Source organism: Neofelis nebulosa, chromosome 1, assembly GCF_028018385.1.
Source record: "Neofelis nebulosa isolate mNeoNeb1 chromosome 1, mNeoNeb1.pri, whole genome shotgun sequence".
In the NCBI taxonomy this organism is placed as follows: Eukaryota; Metazoa; Chordata; class Mammalia; order Carnivora; family Felidae; genus Neofelis; species Neofelis nebulosa.
Window position 1 is genome coordinate 40,462,302 of NC_080782.1, and position 12,084 is coordinate 40,474,385.

The 12,084-nt window shown below is 36.5% G+C and overlaps 1 protein-coding gene across 1 annotated transcript; it reads left to right on the forward strand.

Moving 5' to 3' along the window:
- Positions 1-3,510: 3,510 nt before the first annotated feature.
- On the forward strand, positions 3,511-3,681 carry LOC131509781 (small ribosomal subunit protein uS14-like). The gene has a single exon (XM_058725945.1). It carries the CDS (start codon positions 3,511-3,513, stop codon positions 3,679-3,681), a length of 171 nt encoding a protein of 56 aa, XP_058581928.1.
- The last annotated feature ends 8,403 nt before the right edge of the window (positions 3,682-12,084 follow it).

Consider the following 12,084-nt stretch of genomic DNA (forward strand, 5'->3'; position numbering starts at 1 on the left):
ATCCATTTATGATAAAAAACCCAAAGTACTCAATGGGTAAAGATGGAAAGCTTTTCCTCTAAGATCAGGAACAAGACAAAGATGCCCACTTTCACCACTTTTGATCAATATACTACTGGAAGTCCTAGCCACAGCAATAAAACAAGAAATAGAAACAAAAGGTATCCAAATTTGTAAGGAAAAAGTAAAACTGTCACTATTTGCAGATGCTAGAATACTATATAGAGAAAATCCTAGACTCCACCAAAAACTATTAGAATAAATGAATTAATTAAAGTTTCAGAATACAAAATTAATATGTGGAAACCTATTACATTTCTATACAATAAAATAGCAGAAAGAGAAATTAAGAAAATAATTCCTTTTACAGATGCACCAAAAAAGTACCTAGGAATAAACTTAACCAAGGAGGTGAAAGATCTGTATTCAAAAAACTATAAAACATTGATGAAAGAAATTGAAGATGACACAAACAAATGGAAAGATATATCATGCTCATTTTTGGAAGAATATTGTTAAAATATGAAAACTACCCTAAACAATCCCAAATTCAATGAAATCTCTATCAAAACATCAATAGCATTTTTCACAGAACTAGAACACATAATCTTAATATTTATATAGAACCACCAGAGAATCAAATAGCCAGAGCAATCTTGAGAAAGAAGATCAAAGCTGGAGGTATCACCGTCCCTGATTTCAAGATGTACTACATAGCTATCATTGATCAAAACGGTATGGTACTGGCACAAAAAATAGACACGCAAATCAATAGAAAAGAACAGGGAGCCCTGAAATAAACCCATGCTTATATGGTCAATTAATCTATGACAGAGGAGGCAAGGATATGCAATGGAGAAAAGACAATCTTTCAAAAAATAGTGTTGGGAGGGGCACCTGGGTGGCTCAGTCAGTTAAGCATCTGACTCTTGGTTTCTGCTCAGGTCATGATCTCTCAGTTTGTGAGTTTGAGCCCCATGTCAGGCCCCACACTGACAGTGCCGAGCCTGCTTGGGATTCTCTCTGCCCCCTCCCACTCATGCACATGCTCATGCTCTCTCTCAAAACAAATAAATAAACTTAAACAAAAAAGACAAAAGCAAGTGTTGGTGGGGATGTGAAGAAAAGGAACCCTCATGTACTGGTAGTGGGAATGTGTTGGTGTAGCCATTATGAAAATAGTGTGGAGTACTTCAAAAAATTAAAAATAGAAATACCATGTGATTCAGTAATTCCACTATGTGGTACTTACCCGAAGAAAATGAAAGCAATAATTTGAAATGATATATGCACCCCATATTTATTGCAGTTTTATTTGCAATAGCCAAGATACAGAAGCAACCTATGTGTCCATTGATAGACGAATGGACAAAGGACATAAAGATGTGGTGTGTGTGTGTATGTATATATACACACATGTATATATGTACGTATGTACATATATGTATACATATATATGTACATATGTATGTGTGTGTATAACATATACACACACACACACAATGGAATACTGTTCAGCCATAAAAAAAGAATGAAATCTTAACCATTTGCAACAACATGGATGGACTAGAGGGTATTATGCTAAGTGAAATAAGTCATTTAGAGAAAGACAAATACCATATGGTTTCACTTATATGTGGAATCTGAAAACAACAAAAAAACAAAAACAAAAAACAAAAATGAACAAAAAGCAGAAATAGATCCCAAATACAGAGAACTGGTGATTTTCAGAGGGGAGGGGGTGAGGAGATGGGCAAAATGGGTGAAGGGGAGCTAAAGGTACAGACTTCCTGTTATGAAATTAATAAATCATGGGAATGAAAGGGAATACAGTCAATTGTATTGTAATAATGTTGTATGCTGACAAATGGTAGCTACACTTGTGAGCATAGCATGATGGATAAAATTCTTGAATCGCTATGTTGTATACCTGAAACTAATGTGACATTGTGTATAAGCTATGATCCCCACCCCCCAACTATACTTTAATAAAGAGGAAAAGTGGGTATGGAGGAACTTATCTCAACATAGTCAGGCCCATATAAGACAAGCCCACACTAACATTATACTCAATGGCAAAAAGCTTAAAGTTTTTCCTGTAAGATTAAGACAAAGATGCCCATTCTCACCACTGTTACTAATATTGTTTTGGAAGTCCTAGTGTCACTATTTGCAGTTGATGTGATATTATATATAGAGAACCCTACATACTCCATGAAAAAAAGTATTAGAACCAATAAATGAATTTGGTGAAGTTTCAGGATACAAAATCAATTTGCAAAACTTCATTGCATTTCTCTACACTAACAACCATCAGAAAGAGAAATTAAGATATTAATTTTACAATTATATCAGAAAGAATAAAATACCTAAAAGTAAATTAAACCAAGAAGGTGAAAGACTTATACACTGAAAACTAAGACACTGATGAAAGAAATTGAAGAAGGCAAAAATAAATGGAAAGATATTCCATGTTTCTGAACTGGAGGAATTAATGTTATTAAAATGTCATCAATATGTAAAGCAATCTACAAATTCAATTCAATTCCTACCAACATTTCAAATGCAGCTTTCCCAAATAAAACAAAGAGTCCTAAAATTTATATGAAAAAACAAAAGACCCCACAGAGCCAACAATTCTTGAGAAAGAAAAACACACCTGGAGACATCATGCTCCCTGATTTCAAATTATATTTCAAGGCTATAGTAAGCAAAACAAATGATATTGGTGTAAAAACAGACACATAGATCAATGGAACAAAATAGAGAGGCAAGAAATAAACCCATGTAAATATAGTTAATTTACAACAAAGCCAAGAACACACAATCGAAAAAGGATGGTCTCTTCAATTAATGGTGTTGGGGAAACGGGACAGCCACATGCAAAAGAATAAACCTGGACCACCATCTTTTGGCACATAAAAAATTAACTCAAAGTGGATTAAAGATTTGAACACAACACCTGAAGCCATAAAACTCCTAGATGAAAACATAGTAAGCTCTTTGACATCAGTCTTGGCAAAAGTCATTACTTTTTTTTTTTTTAATTTGAGAGAGCACGCATGAACAGGAGAGAAGCAGAGAAAGAGGGAGAGAGAGAATCCCAAGCAGGCTCTGTGCTGTCAGCATGGAGCTCAGTGAGGAGCTTGATCCCACAAAATGTGAGATCATGACCTGAGCAGAAACCAAGAGTTGGACAGTTAACCAATTGAGGCAACCAGGTGCCCCAAAAGGCATTACTTTTCAGTCTGACACCAAAAGCAAACGCAAGAAAAGCAAAAATAAATGATGTAACTACATCAAACTAAAAATGTTCCGTACAGTAAGGAAACCACCAACAAAATGAAAACGCAATCTACTAACTGTGAGGAAATATTTCCAAATCATATGTCTGAAAAGGAGCTACTACTATCCAAAATATATAAAGAAGGCATACAATTCAGTACGGAAAAATTCCAATTAAAAAATGGGCAGAGACCCCTTTTGTTTCACTGCATCCAAGAAAGCAAGATGGGTCACCAGCAGCTCTGCTGTAGCCATCCAAGGAAATTTGGCCAGGATTCTTCTTCTTGCCTTGTCTGCTCAAACCAGCATGGTTTGATGCAGAAATATGGCCTTAATATGTGCTGCCAGTGTTTCTGTCAATACATGAAGGCTATAGGCTTCATTAAGTTGGATTAAGTGAACTTTCTTGAATGGGTAATCCAAGATACCTACCTTAACTGCAGTTGGGATAAGTTACCTTAATTCCAACTCATTGTACATAAAATAAAAATACTTCAATTAAAAAAAATGGGCAGAGAATCTGAGTTAGATATTTTTTCCAAAGATGCTATATTGATGGCTAACAGGTAGGTGAACAGATGCTCAACATCACTAATTACCAGGGGAATGAAAACCAAAACCACAAAGAGCTATCATCTCACACCTGTTAGAATGTCTACCATCAAAAAGACAAGAAATAACAAATGTTGGCGAAGATGTGGAGAAAAGGGAATCTTTGTGCACTGTTGGTAGGAATGTGTTTCAGTATAGCACTATGGAGAACAAGCATGGAAGTTCCTCAAGAAAATAAAAGTACTACTAACATATGATCTAGCAATTATACTTCTGGGTATTTATCCAATGAATAAAAAACAGTTGAAAAGATATATGTATCCCCATGTTCACTGCAGCATTATTTACAATAGCCAAGATACAAAAACAACCTAAGTGTCCATCAATGTATAATGGATAAGAAACTGTGTTATATATACACAATGGATTATTATTCAGACATAAAAAATGACATCTTGCCATTTGCAACAATGTGGATAGACCTCAAGGCCATTACACTAAGTTAAAGAAGTCAAATACTGTACGATCTTACTTATAGGTGGTTTCTAACAAACAAACCAACAAACAAAAACAAGCTCATAGATACAGAAAACAAATTGGTTTCCAGTGGCAAGGGGTTAGAGGTGGGTGAAATGGGTGAATAGCTTCAAAAGTTACAAACTTCCAGTTATAAAATAAATAAGTCATAGGGATGTCATGTACATTATGGTGACTATAGTTAATAAAACTGTATTACATGTTTGAAAGTTACTAAGAGAGTAGATCTTAAAAGTTCTCATCATGAGAAAAATATTGTAACTATGTATGGTAATGAAATTTAACTGGACTTATTGTGGTGACCATTTGGCATATATATAAATATCAGAGAAACATCAGAGAAGCAGAAAAGTATCATAGAAGGATTAAAGCAAAATAAAATTGGATATTTCTCTTTCTTTTTTTTTAATATAATTTTTGTCAAGTTAGCTAACATACAGTGTATACAGTGTGCTCTTGGCTTTGGGAGTAGATTCCCATGATTCATTGCTTACATACAACATCCAGTGCTCATCCCAACAAGTGCTCTCCTCAATACCCATCACCCATTTCCCTCCCCCCACCCCCGCTCCCGCATCAACCCTCAGTTTATTCTCTGTATTTAAGAGTCTCTTATGGTTTGCCTCCCTTTCTTCTTGAAACTATTTTTTCCCTTCCCTTCCCCCATGGTCTTCTGTTAAATTTCTCAAATTCCACATATGAGTGAAAACATATGAGATCTGTCTTTCTCTGAGTTATTTCACTTTAGAATAATATCTTTCAGTCCTACCCACATCGTTGCAAATGGCAAGATTTCATTCTTCCTCATTGCCAAGTAGTATTACACTGTATATATATACCACATCCTCTTTATCCATTCATCAGTTGATGGACATTGGGCTTTTTTCCATAATTAGGTTGCTGTTGAAAGCACTGCTATAAACATTGGGGTACATGTGCCCCTATGAATCAGCACTCCTATATCCTTTGGATAAGGTCCTAGTAGTGCTATTGCTGGGTCATAGGATATTTCTATTTTTAATTTTTGAGGAACCTCCACACTGTTTTCCAGAGTGGCTGCACCAGTTTGCATTCCCACCAATAGTGCAAGAGAGTACCCATTTCTCCACATCCTTGCCAATAGCTGTTGTTTCCTGAGTTGTTAATTTTAGCCACTCTGACTGGTATGAAGTGGTATCTCAATGTGGTTTTGATTTTCATTTCCTCGATGATCAGTGATGTTGAACATTTTTTCATGTGTCGGTTGGCCAGCCAGATATCTTCTTTGGAAAAGTGTCTATTCATGTCTTCTGCCCATTTCTTCATTGGATTATTTGTTTTTTTGGCTGTTGAGAGTTTGGTAAGTTCTTTATAGATTTTGGATACTAACCCTTTATCCAATATATCACTTGCGAATGTTTTCACCCATTCTGTCAGTTGCTTTTAGTTTTGTTGATTATTTCTTTCACTGTGCAGAAGTTTTTTAATCTTGAAGAGGTCCCCAGTAGTTCATATTTACTTTTATTTCCCTTGCCTTCGGAGACATGTCAAGTAAGAAGTTGCTGTGGCTGAGGTCAAAGAGGTTGTTGTTGTTCCCTGTTTTCTCCTCTAGGGTTTTGATGATTTCCTGTCTCACATTTAGGTCTTTCATCCATTTTGAGTTTATTTTTGTGTATGGTGTAAGAAAGTGGTCCAGGTTCATTCTTCTGCATGTTGTTGTCCAGTTCTCCCAGCATCATTTGCTAAGAAGACTGCCTTTTTCCATTAGATACCCTTTCCTACTTTGTCAAAGATTAGTTGGCCACACATTTATTTTTCCAATTCTGGGTTTTCTACAGTACTCCATTCGTCTATGTGTCTGTTTTTGTGCCAATATCATACTGTTTTGATGATTACAGCTTGGTAGTACAGGCTAAAGTCCAGGATTGTGATGCCTCCAGGAATATTTTTCTTTTCTTATTTGATCTAAAAGATAACTGTTTAAAGCTATAATAAATAGTAACAATGCACTGGGAGATTATGACACATAGATGAATGAAATGAATGATGGCAACATTAATAAGACACAGGAGGGAGAAATTATGAATATTCTATTATAAAGTATCTGCCCTGTATGTGAAACAGTACAATTTTAGTTGAAGGTAGACTTCAACTAGCAAAAGTGCACTGAAAGCTCTAGAGAAACAGGGGTGCCTGGGTGGCTCAGTTGAGCATCTGACTTCAGCTTAGGTCATGATCTCACTGTTGATGAGTTCAAGCCCCATATCAGGCTTGCTGCTGTCAGCACGGATCCTGCTTGGGTTCTCTCCCTCTCCCTCTTCCCCCCACTCACCCTCTCTCTTGCTCCCTCTCTCTCAAAAATAAACCTTTAAAAAAAACTTTAAAAACTCTAGAGAAACAACTAGAAAGATAAAAGAAAAGTGAACTCAGTGACACAAAATCAAATAACCTGATTAAAAATGAGCAAATGGCTTGAATAGACATTTATTCAAAGATGATATATAAAGTTCCAAGAAATGTATAAAAAATGCTCAATATCACTAATCAAAAATGCAAAATCTAAACCACAGTGAAATATCACCTTAAACCCATTATGATACCAGATGGTTAAAAACAAAACAAAAACCACAGACAATACCAAGTGTTGGTTGGGATATGGAGAAAATGCATTTGCATTGCTGGTGGGAATGTAAAATTTTCCTCGAAAATTAAAAATAGAGCTATCATATCATTCAGCAATCTCTAGGTTCTGAATTCTAGGTATCCATCCAGAAGAACTAAAAGAAGGGTCCCAAAGAGATGTTTGTACATCCATGTTTATAGCCACACTATTCCACGAGGTGGAGGAAACCCAAATATACATCCACATCTGAATTCATAAATCATGGTGTATACATTCAATGGACTGTTATTCACCTTTCAAAAGGAAAGAAAGTCTTCCACATGCCACAGCATAGATGAACCTTGCAGACATTATGCTAAGTGAAATAAGTTTGCCATAAAAGGGCAAATACTACATGATTGTACTTCCATAAAGTATCCAGAGTAGGCTAATCCATAGAGACAAATTATAGTAGCAGTCACCACAGGGTGGGGAATTATTATTTAATGAGTATAGAGTTTTAATTCTGCAAGATGAAAAGTTCTGGAGATTTGTTTCACAACAAAGTGAATATAATTTAACACTACCAAGCTGGACACATAAAAATGGTTAAGATGGGAAATTTTATGTTATTTGTTTTTTACCACAATAAAAAAATCAATAGAATTTAGATACACAAATAATAACCAGCTATAAGTTATAATAGATAACCCTATTTATAATAGCAATAAAGAAGATAAAAGATAAAGTACTTAGGGATACATTTAATAAGAATTATCCAAGAGGCACCTGGGTGGCTCAGTCAGTTAAGAATCCTGATTTCAGCTGAGGTCCTGATGTCATAGTTTGTGGGGTTGAGGCCCACATTGGGCTCTGTGCTGTCAGCTTGGGATTATTTCTCTCCCTCTCTGTGTGCTCCTCCCCTGCTCATACTCTCTCTCTCTCAAAATAAATTAAAAAGAATTGTCCAAGATTTCCATGAAGAAAATTATAAAATATTCATGAAAGACAAAAATAGAATTGAACAAATGAGAATATACCCTTTGTTCTTTGACAGGACATCTCACAATCATGAAGAGGTCAGTTTTCCTCAAGTTAACTTATATATTTAATGTCTTCCCAGTTAAAATTCAGTAAGTTTGTGTATGGATATAGGTAATTTCACAAAGCTCATATGAAAAAATAAATAAATAAAAAATAGTAGCTAGGCAAACACTGAAAAGAAAAGCAAAACAAAACTCTGAATGAAGTCTACCCTTTTTAGATATTCAAACATAGTACAATGTCTATAATTAAAGCAATTTGGTACTCAGCATGAATGGACAAGCCAATGGGATAGAAAATACAGACATAGACCAACTACATATAGAAATTTGGTGTAGGATAAAGGTGATATCTCACATCATTTGGGGCAAAGATGATCTTCTTAGTAAATGCTATCAGGACAACTGGAGATGATGAAATTCCTCATTCCTCATACCATATACAAGAATAAACTTCAGATGGATCAGAGTTTTAATGGAAGGAAGGGAGACAGGGAAGGAGAAGGAAATATGTATATACTAAAAGAAAACATGGGTGAATTTGTCTATAGCTTTAGTAGAGAAAGAATTTTTGGCTATGATTCAAGGCTTTTTAACTAGAACTCAAAACCCAGAAGCAACACAAAAAATTATTGATAAATTTGACTATAAAAAATAGAAATCTCTTATAAGCCATAAGCAAAGTTGAAAGGCAAATAAATTGGGCATTATTCTCTACATCACCTCCAGCTCAGCGCATTCCATCTCATCCCCTCCCGGCTGCTCTGTCAGGACCTATCAGCCTTACCAATAGGCCAGCATCCTGGGATACTTCATTAATAACTTCTCAGTGGACCCTGGGAAAACCAGGGGACCAGGGAGCAGCAAACTCAAGTTTGCCAGAAGCAACTATGATAAAATGCTTATGTGATGAGATGAAGTGAAGTGAATGATGTCAGCATTGTGACTGACACTAACCTTCAAATAATTTGTCCTATTTTTGGACTGTGGTTGACTTCAGGGCTAATACAATACAAGATGGCAGAGTAGTATGGAAGCTTTTTGCAACTCTTGTCCCTGAAATGAAGCAACATTAACACCAAACCATCTTGCACACCTAGAAAATTGATCTGAGAATTAACACAACAATCTGCATAACTTGAACTATAGAACTTGGCAAGTATATGGTGCAGAGAGAAGCCACAGAGGGTAGGGAGCTGCTTTTGCTTATGGTGAGAGGACAAAGTCAAGGGGGAGAGTACAGGAAAAGCACGTCCCCTGCAAGCAGCTGGAGAGAAAGGGGGGAAACACCTTAAGAGACTGAACAAGAAAGGAGAAAGGAGAGTGTTTGTATACCATTAAGACTCTATGAACAGGGAATGGCTAACATTAACAACTCAGGCAACAACAGATGTTGGTGAGGATGCAGAGAAAGAGGATCTCTTTTGCATTGTTGGTGGGAATGCAAGCTGGTACAGCCACTCTGGAAAATAGTATGGAGGTTCCTCAAAAAACCAAAAATAGAACTACCCTATGACCCAGCACTGCTAGGCATTTATCCACGGGATACAGGTATGCTGCTTCGAAGGGACACATGCACCCCATGTTTATAACAGCACTGTGAACAATAGCCAAAGTATGGAAAGGGCCCAAATGTCCATTGATGGATGAATGGATAAAGAAGATGTGGTATATACATACATACATATATATATATATATATATATATATATATATATATACACACACACATATACATACACACACACACACACACAATGGAGTATTACTTGGCAATCAAAAATAATGAAATCTTGCCATTTGCAATTATGTGGATGGAACTGGAGGGTATTAAGCTAAGTGAAATTAGTTAGAGAAAGACAAATAACATGACTTCATTCATATGAGGACTTTAAGAGACAAAACAGATGAACACAAGGGAAGGGAAACAAAAATAATATAAAAACAGGGTGGTTATATATATATATATAATAATATAAAAACAGGTGGACAAAACAGAAGACACTCTTAAAGATGGAGAACAAACAGAGGGTTACTGCAGGGGGTGTGGGAGGGGGGATGTGCTAAATGGGTAAGGGGCACTAAGGAATCTACTCCTGAAATCATTGTTGTACTATATGCTAACTAATTTGGACGTAAATTTAAAAAAAAATAAAATTAAAAAAATAAAAATAAATAAAAAACAAAGAAAAAGACTCTATGAATAGGGGAGTACAGAGTCTGAAACTCCGAAGCTGGATACCGAGTGGTGCTCTGGTGGGAAGGGCGAATCCCCAGGAACAGACAGCAAGGTCCAATGGGTCCTTGGGCGGAGGATAGGCAGCTCCCTTGCTGAGAGGGCATATGGTAGAGGCTGTGTGGCCTCCCCACAGGCAACGGTCCCAGCAGTCTCCAGAGAATAGCCATGTTTGCTGGTGTTGGAACAAAAATGTTAAAGGGCAGTGAAGTCTGGTGCTAGATGTGTGTTATGATTTACCATAATCCCTGAAATGCTGCTGCTACACAATCCTGCCAACTTTTTCAGGGGCTGCCTGGCACCAGCTGCAGTCTCTGGGCATCTGCAACAGCATGGTCATGCAAACATTCCTGGGGGTAGGCTGGCACTCAGCCATTGCTTGGTGAGGCCCTTCCCCAGGGGATCACAGTGGGTCAAAGTGCAGGTCCCTCAGAAGTGAGGGGTTTGCAAACACAGCCCCATCTGAGATAAAATTTGGGAGGGAGGTGCCACCTAGCAGGCTGATGGAATGGTCACAGACAGTGTGGAAGTGGGGAGTAGATGGACGCTGGAGACAAAGGAGGGATGCTTGATTGCAGCTGGGAGAGAGCACAGACTTCTGATACTAGAGACTGGGTAGCTGGGTGACACCATTTTCACCCCTCCTGCGCATGTGCATACACGTGTACACATGACACAACGATCCACTCCCGTAAGTTAATCAGCACCATCTAGTGCAAAATGGATCCATTACACCAAGCTTCATCCAAGTGTGCCAACCGTGCTCTAGGGGGAACATGACATGTCTCTCTGCCTGCTCAGTTTCCTGACTATAATGTGGTTCATAGTTTGATGTCTAGGGGAAACTGGAAGCAATTTCAGTTGTATCTCACTCTGTTCACTGGTCCATCGATTCAGTTTTGTTTTCTTATTCTTGAATATAGAAAAAAATATTCATTTTTATTTTCCATTATTATAAAAAAGATTTTTCTTTAAGGTTTTCCTACTATATTTTTTCTATTTTTGGGTAAATTTTCTCATTCCACTTTACTTTCATCATTTCATTTTATTGTATTCATTTTTTAAATTTTCAAACGTTTTCCTTTTTATTTCCTTTTCTTTTCTTTTCATTCCCTTTTTTCCCTCCATTCTATCAAGCTTTTTTCAACAACCACAACAAAACACACCTAGGATCTAGCATCCTTTATTTGATTTTTTGTGTGTTTTCAATTTTTATTTATTTATTCTATTTTATTAATTCTTTTATTCCTCCAAAATGATGAAATGAAGGAATTCAACGGAAAAGAAACAACAGGAAGAAATGAAGCCAGGGTCTTAATCAAAACAGATACAATCAAGATATCTGGAACAGAATTTATAATCACAATAATAAAAATACTTGCTGGGGTTGAAAAAAGCATAGAGTCCCATTTTGCAGAGATAAAATAATTAAATCCAGTTAGGATGAAATTTAAAATGTTGTAACTACGATGCAATCTTGAATGATTCCCATGGCAGCAAGGATGGATGAAGCAGAGCAGCAAATCAGAGATATAGAGGACAAATTTATCAAGAATAATGAAGCAGAAAAAAAGAGGGAAAATAAAGCAAAAGAGCATGATATGAGAATTAGAGAACTCAGTGACTTATTAAAAGGAATAACATCTGAATCACAGGGGTACTAGAAGATGAAGAGGGTGAAAAAGGGGTAGAAAATTTATGTGAGCAAATAATAGTGGAAAACTTTCCTAACCTGGGGAAAGATGCAGACATCAAAATCCAGGGAACACAATGAACTCCCATTAGATTCAACAAAAACTGACCACCAACAAGGCATATAATAGTCAAATTCACAAAATACAAAGACAAGG

Bases quoted from the DNA above. Each gene is read 5' to 3' on its own strand.
- LOC131509781 (XM_058725945.1), top strand. From the start codon at position 3,511: ATGGGTCACCAGCAGCTCTGCTGTAGCCATCCAAGGAAATTTGGCCAG.